Genomic DNA, 18,521 nt, shown 5'->3' with positions numbered 1-18,521 from the left:
GGGAGAGAGGAGCGCTGTTATGTAGTGGCTTGGCACAGCAGGATCATTTACATCACAGTCTGGTCTCCAGAGAAATCCTGCCCAAAGTCCTGAGATGGCTGCAGCACTTTCACTCCTGGCTACTATTTGTTGAATGTGAAATCATGTGGATGAGCTGACTGTGTTTGAGGATGTCACATGGAAAATACACACCCCTGAACCTGACACACATGGTGACAGTCACATGCAAATTACTCTATGGAGAAGAAAAACAGAATGAACATGTGTGTGCATGTGTGATTTCCCCAAGGAGGGACTGCTGAGCTTAGCAATCATGCCTGTTTTGCATGTGTGAATCATAACTCTTGACTCACTACCACAACAATGTATGGGTCAGTCTCATAATCTGGAAATGGGAGTGCAGGATTAGTCTTCGCAACACAAGAGCTGTGGATTGCTGTTGACTTCTCCCTGGAGTGACTGAGCTTCTCAGCTTCTGCTAGAATAATAGCCAGTGTAATTGACAAAATCTATGGAAGTACCAATGACTTAAGGGCTTTGACACCTGGAGACATGCATCCTCCTGAGAATGCTCTGTACCTAAACAACTTAAACCTAAACATTTCAAGGCTTCTTTTTACTTGGGATGGCAAAGATCCCCCAGCTCCTATACACCTCCACAAAACCGACAAGAAATAGACATACTGCTTTCCTGTACGGCTGGGAAGCACAATGAAAACTGAGTCACACCTTCCACGAATCTCAGACTATTACTAATAAACAAAACACAGTCTTGGTAAAAACACAGTATGTTTATTTATAGAATAAATCTCCATACATTTAACAAGGTAATTATTGACGTTGTACTTATCCTGGGAGTCAATAGCAAATAGCGTCACGTATCAACTGCCCTACGTTGCGGGACATAGGGAGGTTTGTGATCAAACGAGATGGTTTCGCTGCTGGTGGGTTCCTGACCAGCTGTTTTTCCTCGCCCTGAGAGGCGGCGGCTGGGAACAGGTTGCTGGCCACCTGCCATCGTGCGGCTCAGGCTTTTGCCTACCCCTCTACAATCTCATTCTGTCTCTTTTATCCTGCGATCCCGATTCCGGACGCCAACTAGGACTGAGGACCCAAAAGCAGACTCGTACCGCCCGCTCCTCCCCTGAAGCAGCAGGGACGGAGCGCACCAAGAAGCACCGCCGCGCTGCCCAGCCACGAACGAGAAGGGCAGAGCCACGTCCGCCTGCTGTAAACAGCCAGTGCGAGCCAACTGGGCCTCAGTGCGCAAGCGCGGTCCGCAGCCCCGGCTGTTTCCTCCCGTCCCGCCCGCCGCTGGTGTACCTGAAGCGGCCCAGGCGCATGCGCGGGGCTGACGGCGAGGGGGCGAGTGGAAAGGGGCGGCGGGGGCGCGCAGGCGCAGGCGAGGCTGCCGTAGCTTGTACAGGGAGCGTCGGTCGGGGCCGGGTTTGACCGGGCGCGCTGACGGGATGGACGAGGATGTGTTGACTACTCTGAAGATCCTCATCATCGGCGAGAGCGGCGTCGGCAAGTCCAGGTGAGGGGGTGGCCGCCTCCCCCAGCCTCTCCTGCTGCCACGCCGGGCACCGGTTAGGCCCGGCCCGGCGCCGCGTTGGACAACCCCCAGCTCCGCTTCAGCCGCTGACCGGCCTGGGCGCGGCCTGCCCAGAGGAGGGCTAGGCCATGCGGGGGGAGCTCCCCTGCGCCTTCTCGGCCGGCCCACCAGCAGCCCCCCGGCTGGGGCCGGCCTGCCTGCCTCTTCCGCAGCCCACCCCCAGCCAGCGTCCCTGCGGCGGGCAGGGGAGTGCCGGTGGTTGCCTGGCCCACTTGGAAACTGAGGCGAAGCAGAGCTCTGCCGGCCTGGCCAGCAGGATCTGGGCCTTCCTGCGTCCTCTGCAGCCTTCTGTCTTGTGGGGATGGCTGCACTTGTACGTCTCCGTAGCACTTCGGGGTTAATCTGGTCCATCATATGTTCGTGTAGTGTCATAAGGGACTCACACTGCGTGTAGGGGGACAGCACAGGGTAGGCAGTGAAGTTGTTCAACCGTTGATTCTTCTGCTGACTAATTATACTCTTTATCTAGTACTTCGAGCCTGACTTCAGTGGCTTTTGTGTAAGCTGCCTTTTTTGTCTCTTGGTATTTTTTTCGTTAGCTTTTTTTTGGGGGGGGCATAGATCTTAATAAAGGAAGTAGGACATAAATGCAGGTGGGCATCTGTAATACTGCCATAAAGGCAGTAGTCTGAGCTTTCTGCCGTGGCCCAGAATAGCTTGTAAGTTGCTAACAAGAGAAACAAACGCCCTTATTTGTTAAAAATCTGTCACTCCTGAGTGGATAATGTTATATAGTAGGCCTCTGGTAACAGCCATTATGTGAGCAAATCTCTTTTAGCTGAGGTCATCTCTTTTATGTGTGACCATATGGAAAGTTTTTTCCTCAGACAACGTCCTATGTTTCTGTGTACCTACATATGCTTACTTGTTTACATCAGAAAAAAATGTCAAGAGACAAGGAAATAAATGTGCTCTGAAATGATAGCACCACAAACGTTCAGATAGAGATAGTTAATACAGGGCTGTTCCTATATTTACATGACTTAGCTATTACTCGAGTAGGAAGGGTTAGATGTTTAACTTGTGTTAGCACGGTGGTGTAAGTGTTTGGAGTGTTGACTTCTAAGCCAAGTGCTGTCTTAAACCTGGGCCTTGTGAGTGTGCTGCATTTTGTAGGAGAGAGCAAATGGGTATGAAAGAAAGGTGGAGAAAAGTTGGCTGGTCGTAAGACTTGTAAACTTAGGTGTTTAAGCTAGAGGTAGTATGTGGGTTCCATATTTTGTTTTGAGTGAAACTAGTTTTGTTGGTAACTAAAAATAGCTGCTTTTAAATAGCATCCTGACAACCATCTGAAGGCACTAGTAAAAAACTATTTGCTGTCAATTTATTTGATTTTTTTTTTGAGATGTTAATTATTATTTGGTAAATAAAGCAACCATTTTGATCCTCTGGAGTAAGGGGTGGTGGGGGGAAAAATGTTGGTCTGTGGTTAACTTCTGAGTTGTCACCCAGTCCTATAGAAGTAAGAGAATTTTGGTTGTCACTTTTCTGTTAGTGCAGGACTGTGTCCAAATGCTAAAAAGGATTTGGCTGCTAAATTCACATGCAAAAAGAGAAGAAAGGAGGACTGAAAAAAAACCCAAACAAAAAAGGGTGTGGTGGGGAAGACCAGAAAAATAAATAGGGGTTTATTTTGTTTCTGTAGCTTGGAAATGAATAGAAGCTGCCAGTCACAGGAAACAGCTGCCTGCCACATGGTAATACACACTTAGCACAGACAAACAGAAGTGGTGATTTTAGAAATTGTAGTCTGGGGATCTTTGTCTCTTGCCAAAATATTTACATTTGGCACAAATACGGTGGCATTGTGGGCACTTCCTTGAGGAACCCTGCTCTTGTAGTGTGATGTCTCAGTAAATCTTAACAGTAGCAGTTCTGTTGGTAGTAGACATCCATCAGGATAGGGGGAAATCTTATGTGCACAAAAGGCCTTTTATGCAAAAAGATACAAAATTGTAAAGCAATGGTGAACAAATTCAGTTCTTAAACTTCTGTATCTCTGTTGCTGATGGGTGCAGTCCTTGCTGTTCTACTGTGGGCCCAGCTCAAGGATTTGTTGCTGAGGTGGAAAGCTGGCTTGGAGTTTTCTTAAGCTTACGGAGATGTTGTGTGAGGCAATATGAAACAAAAGCTTTTGTGCTGAATTCTGGGGAAACACAAATGGAGTAAGAAAGGAGTGAAATATTTTGAGAAGCAGAGTGTGCTTGTTCAAGCAAGTGATTGGACAACTTGTATGACACTTTGTTTTCAAAGGGACATAGTCGAGGCAGAGAAGAGGCCTTCTTTCTGAGCACATCTGTATTATTTTTGTTCCCTGTTTTCCCCATGGAAAAATGGGTAGTTTGTTTATTTAGCTGTGCAATCTTGCTGTTACATTCAGATTTGTAATTTGCAGGCTTCCAGTAAGCTATGGATATGCTGCAATAATGGTAACTCTTTATTTTATTCTTCCCTCCCTATCAGCCTTCTGCTGCGATTCACAGATGATACATTTGACCCGGAACTTGCAGCAACCATTGGTAAGTACGTGCTGATGCTACCTCAGAAAAATTTATACCAACTTCAGTAGAAAATTGCTTGTTCAGACTTGCCTAACCAGTGGTGGAGTTCAGACCTGTCTGCTTCTCTATAAGGGAAGAATGATGTGGGTACATCTTTAGCATGCAGTGCTCCTTGCTGTAGAGCATTGGCTGTACTGGCCTGTAGTTGTCCCCTTTATGCAAGAATACATCCTTGGCTAGGCAGACAGATATAAATATCACCTTCACCATGAACATGGAAGTCATTGGTATGGGCTGTGAAAAACTCTAGTGGAGCAACCTGCAGTTCACTGTCACAAGCATTTGAGGCTGCAGTGAAAATAAATCAGTAGGAAATGTATCAGTAGCTCTTATCTGTACTAGATAGCTATCAAGTTTGAATAGTAATGCTACTGTCCAGAGCTTGTGTTCTAAGTAATAAGCTATCTACCAAGTATTGTAAGAACACTTAGGACTCTCTTTAGTAGGGATGTTAGCTCTTGCAGCTCTTGACAATAGTGTAGAGTACTGTATGGTTTCTGCTTTTCCTCTGTAGGGAGGACATAACAGTGTGGCTTTTTCCAGTTCCTTAGCAAGTAGAGAGCCAAGAACCTGGAGCTGCTGGGGGAAAAAAGCAGTGATAGGTCATTGCCCTGTTGGTATGAAACCTACCAACAGTGAAGCCAGTTGTGCTGGAGGAGAGTGACCCAGAATGTATGTGGTTATTTATGTTAATTCCACATTAGTATATTTGTTTCATCTACCCAGTTATGCAGATGGTTGTGAAAGGAAGTAAAATGCAACTTCTCAGAATGTGGTGCAGCTCTGTGCCAAATTAATAACTGAAGTAATGGAAAAGATAGGTGACTTTTCCATGTGATGCATTTCAGTTGTTTTTACTTTGTAGGGAGAGTTCTGGCTAAGAGCTCATATCAAACTTTTTCTTTGAATTCAGCTCTTGGTAAACAGCTGTGCCTGGTTTGTTGAGAAGTCAATAAATCAATCTGGTTTTGATTAGTGTTCACAAGAAGGAATGTGGCCTACTTTTGTTCATTTCATTGATCGTAAAACATGATCTTGTGCAAGTGCCCCTGTCTGATTTCATAAGAAAGGCTAGAGTGGAAGGGGACAGCATTGGAACGTACTAGGTGGTGGAGATGGTGGTCTCATATTCTGATCTAAAGTACCCTGTTAGTTCAATTTAACAAGATTTTCTTGAACTCTGTTTTCTCTCCTCCTGTTATGGCAGATTGATTATCAAAACCTCAGTTATTTACAAGATATTTTTCTTTTTTGTGAACTGTCTTTTCTTTGAGTTCCTGGTTTTCCTAGAATTGTATTTGCCACTTTGTTGGATAGATTTTGGTGTGCTCTTAGTTAATTTGTATACTTCTGCTTTTCAGTAGTCAGTCTTTAACACTGTTTTAGTTTCTGAATTTGCATTGCTTATGCAGAATTTGAAGCATTCTCTTTTAATACTGAGCTAGCAGCAAGGCTAACAGTGTGTGCACCCTAGCCATTTAATGAAGGTTGCAGAATTGTGCAGGCAGAAGACACTGAACCTGTATACTGAATGGGACAAGGCTGCTCTGGCTTCAGAATACACCTAATCTTTGTCCTAAGGAAAAATGTTTCTTCTGAAAACTTCACATACTTTTGGTTTAAGTGTCTGACAAACTTGTTTGTAACACAGAGGTTTGATGTCAGACAGATGGCTAAAAATGTGCTGTCAGGCATTGGACATCCTGAGTGAGCAGTGGTGGTTTTTTTACAGTTTAGGGAAAGAAATAGGCACAGTGGAAGAAGAGATTCTAGTAGTCTAAAAGTTACTGCTGAGTGCTGAAAAATTGGCAGGACAGAATGTCTTTCAGGATCAGTTTGAGAGCTCGCTAGCATAGCAGGCTCCTATGAACTAGATGAAGTTCTAAGAACTGGTGTTGAAAGCTAAGTTAATAGTGACTGTTTTCTGTGAACATAACTCTGGAATAATGTACCCTCCTTGTGCATGGCAGGGAGCATTATATTACTGGCTGAGTCAGGAACCAAGATTCTCAGTCCATAAAAAAACAAGCCAAACCAAACAACAACAACAAAAAAATCCCACCCAACCAAACAAAACCAACCAAACAAAAACCCCACAGCCCCCTCCCCCCAGCCAGTTCCATTCAGTTGCAGCAAAAGTTAATGTATTTTGGCAAAAATGTTGCCTAGAGTGTGGGCATCGTGCAGTGCAGGATGTAGTCTGAAAATCCCTTGATGCTTCAGGGAAGGCAGTGAGCTGAAGCTGTGAAACAGTGGGATGAAATTTGTTTTATCCTTTCAAATAAAGCTGTTTTAAACCTCAGTTGCAGTGAAGCTGTAAATTTGTTTGCAGTTTTTAAGCATTCTGTGTGCTCTCTCTGAGTTTGTAAACTAAACGTATTTTGGCACCTGTTTGTATTTGTTTATTCCCGAGGCCATGCAGATTACAGAGTGCAGCAGCACACTTACTGTGAGGCCCTGCTTAAACATTTTGTGTTAGAATAGCTAAAGCAGAAATTCCAATTCTTGCAGCAAGTCCAATGGCTGCTATTTTATGTCAAAATGCAGAAAGTTTGCTGTCACACTTGATAGTTGTGCATATAAAGGTATCAGCTTTCCATGCTACTACTTCATTTCAGGGCTGCTGCCTGATGGAGTGAGAGGTGCTCCAAAATAATTGAAGCATCCTCCCAGTTATTTGCTGTTGGTAACCTAAGGATTAAATTACAATAAAATGGATCATAACTGTACTCACCCTCTGAAACTAATGTGTGTATTTGCACAGTCATTAACATCTTGTCCTTCTTGGCATAAGTTTTGTGCAGCTTGTCGTTGGGGAAGTGATAGTCACTGGGTGTTTAAAGAAAAGGGGTTGAGGAGAGAGGGGAATTATTGAGTGTTGAGGTAGATGGTTTATCAACAGCAGAACTATCACCATGTCTGGTGTTTTTTCTTAGTCACTGGGCATAGTAATGGAGGGTTCCTGATGTTCTCAGAATCCCTGTAAGAAAGATACTGCATGTTCAAATTACCTGAAGCTTATTTAACATGTTTGTTAGAGCAATTACTGTCATCTAACATTATATCTCGCAGGATAACAATCCTGTAGTAGATGAGTCTGTGTAAATTGGTTTACCTCTGCATGATCACCTTAATGAGACTAGGTCAGATTGTTTGAGATAGGGAAACAGCAAAGATCTAAGCCAGTGCAGCTTTGAAAGTGTTTCTCAAGACTGTGGGCCTATTCAAGGAGAACACATGTATGAGTAATGAATAGAAAGTGAAGCCATTTGAGTTATAAACTTGAATATTTGCCCTGAAATATGTGCTTTAATAAAGAAAATGTGTTTTTCCCCTTATGTTCATGAAGTCTTGAGTTGATGGCTTAAAAGGCCCTGAGGCTTCTGCAAAAGCCTGTCAGCAACAAAACCTTGAGTTTTGATCAAGGTTAGTGAATAGCTAATGAAAGTTACTCCTTCTGTTCCTGTCAAAACAACTTGTTTTCTGAGTGGTAGTTGTTTGTTTTTCTCTTTATCTTTCAGAAATAACTGTTTGTATTTCAAAACTAGTATGTTTGAAGAGCTAAAACAATTTTTCCTTCTCTAGGTGTGGACTTCAAGGTGAAAACCATTTCAGTTGATGGAAACAAAGCTAAACTGGCAATTTGGGTAAGTGTCTCTTAAGTGCTTCATGTATTGGTTTGCTTTAAGAATAGTGCTGGCTTGTGTTATGTACAGTTTGTATGGATTTCTGTTTGCTAAGGCATTTTGAGCAGTGGGAAGTTAATCCTGAACCATTGAGAAAGTGGAATGAACTTTTGGATGGCTAGCTAATGAGGCAATTCCCTTGCCTGTGAGCTTTTTCTGCAGCACTGGTTGTAGGTGTGGTTGGGATAGAAGTAGAGGAAAGGAGGAGTAAAGAATTACTAAAAATCAGTCAGGCTTCCAAACCATGACTGGGTATTCCTTTCTGTTTTTTCAATGAGCAATATATTGTTTTACTTCTAAAGAGTTAGTCTTCGTTGACTTCATTCTTCCTGTATACATCATTCTTGTCTGTACTTGAGGATTTTAGAAGGCTGCACTTAAACTAAATTTAGTAGTGTTAATAGGTTAAGAATTACTGTTACATGCTCATTTTATGCTCACATTACCTCTCCAAGAAATTTTTAGCTTAAAAACTTCATAGCCCTCATGCAATGACTTTTATAGGCTTGAGGTCAGTGTTGCTTGTAGCAGATGCAACTGACAGAGGGAGAGGCAGTATTTGTCTCAGCCTTAGTGTTCAGCATCAACTGAAGCTAAAAGTAGAACTTGTAAATTCATGGCAAGTGAAGAAAGAAAAAGTACTGCCAAGCTTTTCTTTAAACTTTCTCCAGCTTCCACACTTGTGTGACTTGAAACACCTTTTGAATATTCAGAGCCAGTTGGGACTTCTTGCAGCAAGCAAGAATAAAGCCTTGCTTCTCATATAAGCAAAATACCTGGCCTGTACTTCCTTGGGAAGTAGTAGTGGAACAGGAAATACATATTGCAGTAATTCAGTTGCTTTGAGCGTGGTTCGTGTCTTCATTTAAAATAAGCACTTTTGTCTTAGTGTGGCACTAGTGATTGCTAAAAAATAAATGGGTTTGACAAGGAAAAGAACTGCAGGGACTTGACAGACCTCTTTATGGAAATTCAGACTGATAGCAGAACAATGCTGTCATGGCCTGGAAAACCTTACACGGGGCTGATTTAGGGTTCATGTTGGTCAATGAAGAAACAATTCTGAGGTAAACTGAAAAAAAGTTTCAAAGGTGTATTGTGATACAAAACCAGTTTGAGATGTATGGGATTGACTGACTCAAGATTGTTGGTAGTCCAGTTCAGTTATTCATGTTCTTTGGCAGGGAACCATTTGGAGCAGGGAGGTCATTCTGCCCCTATACTCAGCACTGGTTAGGCCACACCTTGAGGACCAGGTCCAGTTCTGGGCCCCTCAGTTTAGGAAAGTTTTTGACTTGCTGGAACGAGTCCAGAGAAGGGAACAAAGCTGGGGAGGGGTTTGGAGCACAAGTCCTATGAGGAGAGGCTGAGGGAGCTGGGGTTGCTTAGGCTGAAGAAGAGGAGGCTCAGGGGAGAGCTTATTGCTGTCTACAACTTCCTGAAGAGAGATTGTAGCCATGTGGGGGTTGGTCTCTTCTCCCAGGCAACCAGCACCAGAACAAGAGGACACAGTCTCAAGCTGTGCTAGGGGAGGTTTAGGCTGGATGTTAGGAAGAAGTTCTTCATAGAAAGAGTGATTGCCCATTGGAATGGGCTGCCCAGGGAGGTGGTGGAGTCACCATCACTGTTTAGGAAGAGACTTGATGGGGTGCTTGGTGCCATGGTTTAGTTGATTAGATAGTGTTGGATGATAGGTTGGACTCGATCTCAAAGGTCTCTTCCAACCTGGTTAATTCTATTCTATTTTGAATCCAGTGTTTCATGTGTCATTTCTAACCTGGGGTAACTTGGGTGGAATTATTTAATCCTCTTTGCAATGCATGTGCACTGTAACTTAATCTCTGATAAGAAAACAGCATTTTAATATTTGTATTTTTGTTGACACTTTAAATTTGAAGATGTACATTCAACTTCACTTAAAAACAGAGCTTCTGCTCTGTCATAGCATATAAAACACATTTTACCTGGCACTGAATCAAATTGAACTGGACCAAGGTGATTGAAGTGAGGGAGCTAGCTTTCTTGCCATGGATTTTGATGCTTAGTGCAAAATCTTAGTACTGCAGTTGTACTTCTTCCTGGTTGCTAAAGCCTTCTGTAGAGGTGGCTGTCTTATTGCTGTGTAGTCCAGTGGTTTACAACACTTAACAGCTTAAAGGTGTTTCCTAGGACAGGCTACATAACATCTCAACATGCAGTAAAACATCAGGGGAGAGAATAAACTTGGTTAATCTGATAGCTCAGCATACTTACTTTGTATGTTCATTAGAAGCAGCATGCCTGACAGCTAAAGGAGATTCTGCTGTAATTCAGAATAATGGAACTTTATGAATGTGGTTGTTTTAGGATACTGCAGGTCAGGAGCGGTTCAGAACATTAACACCCAGCTACTACCGAGGTGCACAAGGTGTTATCCTAGGTAAGTATAGCTTTGCATTGTATTGAGTTGTGTTTTTTAATGCATTGGAGGTAGACAAACTCATATAACCTTTCTGTAATACCTAGTTGATGTTAAAAGCCATTGTTTGTGTTGAATAACTCTTGGTATATTAAAGGGTGTCAAATCCACTGGCTGGCCTCTGTCTCATGTAGTCTTGCTGTCCTGAGAACCATTCATTTTTGCATGAGAGGAAAAGCTACTGCTCTTTGAAGGGATAGCTTGGAGCTATCTCTGTGCTACCCCAAATTTGCCTCTTACCTTTTTTTTATTACATCTGGTTTTTGCCTGTGCTTGCAAGAAAAACCAAACACACTTTTTGTTTTCACTTCTCAGTGTATTCTTTCTGTATCAGTATGTACACAGGTTTCTCTTTCTTCTCCTTCCTTTTCCCTGATGAAATCAATACAAACACTGTGGAGTGTGGCTGAGATTTTTTTGCTGTTTGTCTCTCCATACTGATGGGATATTATACAGAATCGCTTGGAAAAGACTAAGCAGGAGCATAGAAGTCATTGCTTGGTGTGAGAGAAAACCAGGCCAGAACCCATAATTGCAACTTTCCACTGCTAAACTGTTAAGCAGTCACTGAGCTCTGAAGTTCTGCTTCTCCACTGCTACAAGTGAGGAGCTGATGAAAGTAAGGGTAGGGTATTAAGTCTGACTTGCTTTGAAGTTGTGTCTGTTTTGAGAGATTCTTGGTAAGGTATTGTGTCCAGTTAAATTATTTGACTTGGAATAGCCTCTGTTCTGAGACTTCCTGGTGGCTTTTGGTTTGCATGTACTTGTTTCCCAAGTATGAGTTGCTTTATCCTCTGGTGTGGGAAGTTGCTGTCAAGGCATGTCTCAAGTCACTTAGTTGCTGGCACTGAACCTGCTTCAACTTACTGTTGAAGGCTGCAAAAGTAAGCAAGCACTGTTTGGGTGATAGAAAGTTTTGTCACTGATACTTGCTCTCATTTTATTTAATAACATTCTCCTACATAGTTCTTTGTTGATACCTTTGTTAAACAGCTTCCTTAAAATAAGATTGCTCATGCAAGCCAAGCTATGAATGTGATTGAAACCAACTGTTTGTGCTTGTCTCACATGGAATGTTCAACCACTGGTGGATGTTCCATTTTTCTGCAAGTATGGTCTTTCTGTAGTAGCTAAATTGGAATCCTTGGGACTTCAGCTTTCAGAAAGCTGTGGGTTGGTTGGTTTTCCCCTCCCCCCCTTTTTGTAACAAACTGTATTTCGTGAAAAAAGTATTGTGGAAATAATGCTAATATCTTTCAGTTTATGATGTCACAAGAAGAGATACTTTTGTCAAGCTGGATAACTGGCTAAATGAACTGGAAACGTACTGCACAAGGAATGACATAGTGAAAATGCTGGTTGGAAACAAGATTGATAAGGTAAACTGGAATCAGCTGCAGGAATTCATCTGTTGGTCTACTTTGTTAATGATGTGCATTAATGCTGTGTCTTATTACAGGAAAACCGTGAAGTTGACAGAAATGAAGGTCTTAAATTTGCCAGGAAACATTCCATGTTGTTCATAGGTATGTTATGGGGGTTTGCAAGGGTTATTACTTGGTTTTATCACAGAGTGAGAGGTACCACTTCTGTAGGACTGATAGTCCTTACATGTACAATCCAGTTAATGATATTGCTCAGCTGCAGTAGGTACAGAGATAATAGATACTCCACTTCTTTTAAAATTTTTAATTGCCCCTAAATATGTCCAGATGGTTATTCTAACTGAGGATGAGTATACTGAAATTCAGGAGGATTACGGGCAGAATACAGGCTCTACTCTAGTCTGACAGAACTTGCTTTAGGTTTGGGGTTTTGTCTGATTTCTTTTCCCAGCCTGCTCATTAAATAAGTAACAGAAGCAAAATGAAAGATGGAAAACTGGCACTAGTGGCCAGCTTTCAGTATAGCAGAAGAGCTGGCACTTGACAGAAATCTGCACGAGAACTGGGTTGTTACAATAGGAATGCAATTAAATTTGAAATGGGTGGGCTTGAATGACATAATCCTGACTGGAGCAAATAGGTTGGTCTCATCTTGCTGCACGATGAAATGAAATGGGACTTCTATGCAAAGCCTTGTAGTGATGAATTGAGGTGGGTGGTGAAGTGTTCTTTGTGCCTAAGTTTTAACATGTTCCATTTAAGCATCAGCAGAGGTTTCTTCATAGGATGACTCCAGTAGCAAAGCAGTTCATTGACGTGTCCTGTACTTTGTCATTAGTCAGAGATAAGGAACGTAAGACTAATCTTTGCTTAGTACCTTGCTGTGTTTCTTTTGGCCGCGCTGTCAGATGCGGAAATAAAAGTTCAAAGCTGAGGCACAAGCTGTTAACTGCATGAAAGATGAAAAGAAAGATAGAAATTAAACTATAAATACATCTATCTGCATGCTGTGTGTGCTAAGTATCTGCATGGCTGTGTGGAGGAGCAGGACAAGCCCTACTGGTACTGAATAGCTTCAGATGGTGCCTGTTGCTCTTAGAAGATAGCAAATTTCATGGGTTTAGCCAAAGTAAGGCTCCTGAAAGTAAGGCTCCTGAGTAAAATTGGATTCTGTGAACTGAAGAGGAAATAAGATCCTATCTGCTTTTTATCAGATGAGTTGTATCATGGAGGCTGACCCAGAATCCTGCTGTATGGATCCTTGAAGCTTACCTTATGGTGGTGCTGCAGTTCTGACTACAGTGCTGAAATAAAGAACAGCCACCAGGTTTAGCAGCCATCTTAAGTTAGCAGAACTCTCCTTTTGCCTTAGTGTAGTGCTTTCCACAGAAAAATAAAGCTAAGCCATAGCTGTCTTTATGTATTTTGGTGATCTTCAACTTGGAAGCTCTTACATTAAAGTCTTTTGAAGTGCTGCCTTGTGTGGTGACAGAAATCTGCATACTTGCTAATTCTGGCAGTGCTATGTTGTTACAGAAAATATTCTAGAAGTTGTAAGTCTAAGCTGGAGGTTGAGACTTAACTGAAAGAGAGGCATGTTCCTGGAAGCTGTGCTAACACTTGACTTCTTGTGTCCCTTCTCCAGAGGCAAGTGCAAAAACATGTGATGGTGTACAGTGTGCCTTTGAAGAACTTGTTGAAAAAATCATTCAGACTCCTGGACTGTGGGAGAGTGAGAGCCAAAACAGAGGTGTAAAGTTATCAAACAAGGAAGAAGGATATGGAGGAGGAGGAGCATGTGGTGGATATTGTTCTATGTTATAAACTTTGGGAAGCTTATTCTTTGCGTATTTAAACAGCTAGTGACATCTTTCTGTACATAAATTCATTAAATGCTATTTTTAGGGACCTTGCAGTTTGCACATATTTGTTTTGTATCATGGCAGTTCACACTTGTAGGAAAAAATGTTCTGCAGCTTCCCCAGTTTGAAAATGTTATGGTAAGCATGCCCAAACTACAGTCTTCAGGGTTTTATAAGTAGCATAAATAACGTGCAAGAACAAATGCACTAAAAGTTTTATGACTCTGTACATTTATCATGTAACTAACGCTAAACCAATCCACCGAACAGAAACACACGACTGCATTGTCTGCTCTTTGTCTTATTTTTAACTAGTCTCGAAGTTATAGAACTATAAATGTGCACACACCTTGAAAGCAGTGTGAGCTATAAATATTATGTTTCATCTCTTCTAGTAAATGCTTTTTCATGTTATTAAAACCAGCAAGATTCTCCAGTTCTTGCGCAAATCTGCTGAGGTCTTGTCTTTCGGCAGAGCTGTCTAAAGTACAAATTGGCGTAGGCCATAGTTGGTATCAGCACTTTCTTGAAGCATCTGCTCTGAAAGCTTCCTTTGCAAAGCTGTGGGATGCCTTTTTTTTTCCTCTCCTTTTTAATTATCACTTCAATTTAGGGCTCACCTGGAGTTTTAATCCTGTGATATTTATATACTAAATTTGTGGTACTCTTGCACTCTAAGTTTTTATGACGCAGTCTACTCTAGACTTGCTGTACAAAGTCTTCATTATTGGTAAGGGGTCAGAATGACATCTTTGTTCTTTCATTGTGAACCAGTTTGCCACACTTCAGTACCAATGCCTAATGCTCCTCAATGTTTGTAACACAACTATCTCCAAGTGTAGCTCACTGTGGCTGCGAGGATCTCTTATCACCTGTCAGCTTTGTGCGGCTACTTGTTCAGAAATAAAACTTCCTGTCACAGACACTAAGTGGAAGCTGTAGGGCTTCTTGATCTCTGTATGGAAAGATAACTATTGCAATGAGTATTCACTTGAATTTACTGTATGAAAGCCAATGGTTTGTTTCAGAAGACTTGTATAGACTAATAAATTCTTTTTTCCACAGTATCCAACTTTTCTAACCTCTTCCTATCGTAGAGCTGTGTGTATTTTCTAGCTCATGTGGTTTAGGCAAGGTCACCTCTCAACAAATCACTCCTGATGTGGGGAGGACAAGACAAGGATGCTGTGTTGTGGTTTTCTTTTAAAATAATCACTACAGTGCAATCAGCAACTGAACTCCTGGGCAGGTTCCTGTAAATATGGTGACTGACAGCACTTTTTTATTCCTGCAGGGTTTTGTGTAAATGTCAGCATACGTGATCTGTGTTTTTGCAGCAGGTCTTGGCTGCTTCTGTTAAGATACACTTCTCTTCTTCACAAGGAAACCTTTGTTTTCTATTCTGTTTTACACTTACTAGGAAACAATAGCAAAATTTGCAGACTTAACTGTGCTAGTTGTTTTTAACAAGTATTGTATCTATAGCATTGTTAATGTAGTAGAGTAATTTAACTATGTAAATGTAACTAATATTAAACATGCATACATACTGTATCAAAATGTTAGATTGGTATTACTGTTTCGTGCAGGCTGTGTGGGCTGAGCAAACATTAGATTTGAGGTCAAAGGATTTGGGGTTTTGTAGGCTGGTAGTAGAAGAAACTTGTAGGAGCATTCAAAATAGCTCACTTCAGTATTATTTCAGTAATATTGGGTAAGTATCATGATGCTACCAGCTGTCTGTAGTTCATTTCCATATTTTCCCTCTAGTGTGGGTGCATCCCTCTGAAGAGAGACTTAATTTTCAGTTTCTCACAAAAGATCCTTTTATCACAGGACCTGGATTCATCTCTCATTCTGCCTTTGCCAGATCTGACAGCCTGTGTCAAAAGGAGGAGCTTCTGGGCACTCTGAATAGTGGCCATTGTTCTGCAAAAGAATCAACTCACTTGTTCCTTTCCCTGCAGTTTTTTTTCTGGGGAGAAGAGTATTCTGAACCAACAGGTTTAGTGAGACTGAGCAGTTAGACAGGTTTTCATTTATCTTCTCTGAAAAAACTCTGCCTTGCAACTACCTTTCCTGTCCTCTTCATTTGAGGAATGGCTTTTCTTAGAGTCTTACCTCCTTTTTTTACTTGCTGTGTGCTGCAGGGGTGGGTTCTTGTGCTTCCGGTATTTCTTAGAGCAAATTTAGCATCAGTTAGTTGTCTTTGCTGCATTCTTGTTTGGGTTTTTTAACACTCTTCCTGCCCCTTTAGAGCGGGAGCACTGCCATCTTTCAAATCACTCTCTTCCCAGGTCAGAATTATATCACTGTTGTTTCCAAGTGCACTTTCATTTTTGCAGCTGCAATGTAAACATTTCTGAAACCACTGCAAGCTGTATCATAACCTCTACTTAATGCAGATTTAAGCCTCTGTCTCTGTGGAGTATTGATTGTTGTGCTCACAGGAGTATGCTCAAGAGACCCTTCAGTCTACCTCAGTACATAGCTGAGGCATAATGGAGAGAGCTGCTGTGCTCTGCACCAGGTGATGACAATGTCTACTGCCATGGCAGTTTCATAAGAAATTACTGAACCAGAATGAGGTAACTGAGAAATGTTGCATGATGATGAGTGGCAGTTAAAACTGAAGTTGTTCCCAGTTCACTTCCTCCAGAGTCACAAAGGCTGACGTAATAGTGGCTGGCAGAGGTTTTCTGTAGTCTTTACAGCAGCCTGGACAGGAGTTGCATCTTCTTGAATTTACACTTGAGAACACCAAGAGTTTTGATAGTTTTATCTTTGTTTGCTTCTTACATTGTTCTTTTAAAAGGGAGGTGGGACAGACTTCTGGGGAAGGATTCAAGATGCCTTTTATAAAAAATTATTGGTATGAATTTTAGCTGAACTTTTTCTGTTCTGTAATAATGAAGTCAATGGCTGGCTCAAAGTCAGGCTTAACTAAGTGAAAATGTGAGCTCAGTAAGTCCTCAAAGGGTACCAGTTGCCATTTCTTCAGCCTTGGCAGAACTTCAGGAATCAGTGTTCTTGCTGCCATCACATGCCACAGTGGTAACCACTCCGTGTGCTTCATGTTGTTAGGGCCATTGTTTGTCAGTAACCTGACAGAGTGAACTGCAATAGTTTTTCTAATGTTGCCCCACAATTTAGTGTAATAATTCTGTGTTCTGAGGCTGAACTGAATGCCTTTTCCCAAACACTTAAAACCTGGGCAGCCTGTGTTGGGACCAGCATGAGTTACTGCTGTTGGCATTGATAGAAATGTTCAAGGTGCTGCATCCAGCCCACATAGGCTCAGAGCTTCTGTAGTAACTTTCAATGCCTTGCTGTCCTCAAGGTGTCAGTAAGCAGGATGAGTACAAGCAGGGTATTTGTGTTGCCAGGCATAATGGTTTTCAGAGGTGGTTGAGTCTTCAAGGGCAAAACACCAGTTATGTTTTCCCCAGTCACTTTCCAATAGTATTAGATTGAGTTAAAAAAGAAGAGAAACTCTGTTAAAACTGTTCCAAGTTTTGTACCTGTGGCACCTTCATTAAAAATGGAAGGGTTGTACAGACAAAGAACTGTGAATGCAAACTTTTAGACAGCTTAAGATGATATATTTATCTTAAGCACATTAAAAATCACACCTTCAGTTCAGCTGGTTCCATCTGGCCCCAAAGAGGCCAGAATGACTGCCTTAAGACTGGGCAAAAATGATGACTTTATCCTGCAGTGTCCAAATGGCTCCAGCTGGCTGTTGTACTGCTGTCCTGGGTTAACACAGCCTGCGCTCACATGGCTCCCCTCTCCCCACACAGATGGGGTGGAAAGTAACACACAAAAAACCCCTCTGGGGTGAGCTAAAGAACTGAGATAGAGTTTAACTGGAAATGATCCAATGCTCACTTACCTCAGCCTATTTGCAGAGGAGTGCAGCAAGATGCAAGAGCAGCAGCAGAAGCCAAGTGACCTCCCCTGCAACCTGCAACCAACCCAGCTGAGAAGCCCAGCACACCAAAACTGGAAACCAGCAGCAGCAACTGGAACAGGAAGCCTCTCGTGTTACAATCTGAACTTTGTGCCCCACGATACTTTGTTCCAGCCAGCATTGGAAGCTGGTATGATGGCAGCATGGTATTGAATATCATCAGCAGATTCAACTCAACTCATGACAACTGCACAATAAATCTCTAAGTCAATGTCCCTGTCTCTTTTCTCTACTCCATCAGACTTCCTGGATGCTCTGAAATGACTGTAAACTCACAGGTGAGAAAGTAACTTCCACTCACAGCATCAGGCAGTTCTTTGCAAAGCAAGGAAATGCATTTTTCTGAAGTCACTGGTCACAGAGGTAAACCAAGGAAGATTAAGTGCAGCAAGGGAAGATGAGGAGGACTGGTGTTGAACCAACTGCTTTTCAAGATCTCTTCCATAAGATGGCAGCAGCCCGTTTTGAGAACTTGAGTGGGAGACTGATGAGAGAGGGTATCAGCTGGAAGCCCTACAAAGCAGGCATTCAGTCTTCAAAGGCTTCATCTCTATTTGCTTGTGCACATCCCTTACAGCTGTCCTAGCACAGATCACTTGGGAACCCTACTTTGTGTTAAACCATTTTGTGTGGCACAGTGATGATTTCATTGTGGTTTTAATAAATGTAATCAGAGAGGCCAAGAGGCAAATTTCTGCTGGAGCTGTTGGTGTCAAGTGCCACTTCTGCACTTGCAGGGGTCGTGTGTGAGAGAGCAGGGAGAGTGACAGGATCATTTGGCCCACTTTGTAATTTTTTTTACTCTGTTGCTTTGTGCAGTTATTTTGTTAATAATTGCCCAGAGCAACTTGAGTTTTGTTGAGCAGAAGAGAAAAACAGCTGGGATTTTTCTCTCCTCCCAACAAAATGGAGATCTGTTTCATGGCACTGAACAGTTTCAGTTGAATCAAACACTCCTTGCAAAGAGAGGAAAGCCGTGGG

At 42.2% G+C, this 18,521-nt stretch overlaps 1 protein-coding gene across 1 annotated transcript; it reads left to right on the top strand.

Annotated features, from left to right (window-relative positions):
• The first annotated feature begins 1,372 nt into the window (after positions 1-1,372).
• RAB18 (RAB18, member RAS oncogene family) lies at positions 1,373-14,634 on the top strand. Its single transcript, XM_068146052.1, has 7 exons — positions 1,373-1,537; positions 4,079-4,134; positions 7,762-7,823; positions 10,209-10,281; positions 11,581-11,699; positions 11,780-11,846; positions 13,351-14,634. The coding sequence occupies exons 1-7, from the start codon at positions 1,470-1,472 to the stop codon at positions 13,527-13,529; spliced, it is 624 nt and encodes a 207-aa protein (XP_068002153.1). The 5' UTR covers positions 1,373-1,469; the 3' UTR covers positions 13,530-14,634.
• The last annotated feature ends 3,887 nt before the right edge of the window (positions 14,635-18,521 follow it).

Source organism: Melanerpes formicivorus, unplaced genomic scaffold (assembly GCF_026170545.1).
Source record: "Melanerpes formicivorus ecotype bairdi unplaced genomic scaffold, bMelFor1.0.p_v2 SCAF_13, whole genome shotgun sequence".
NCBI lineage: Eukaryota > Metazoa > Chordata > Aves > Piciformes > Picidae > Melanerpes > Melanerpes formicivorus.
The sequence above is the reverse complement of the archived record's forward strand: the minus strand, read 5'-3'. Positions and strand labels throughout refer to the sequence as shown.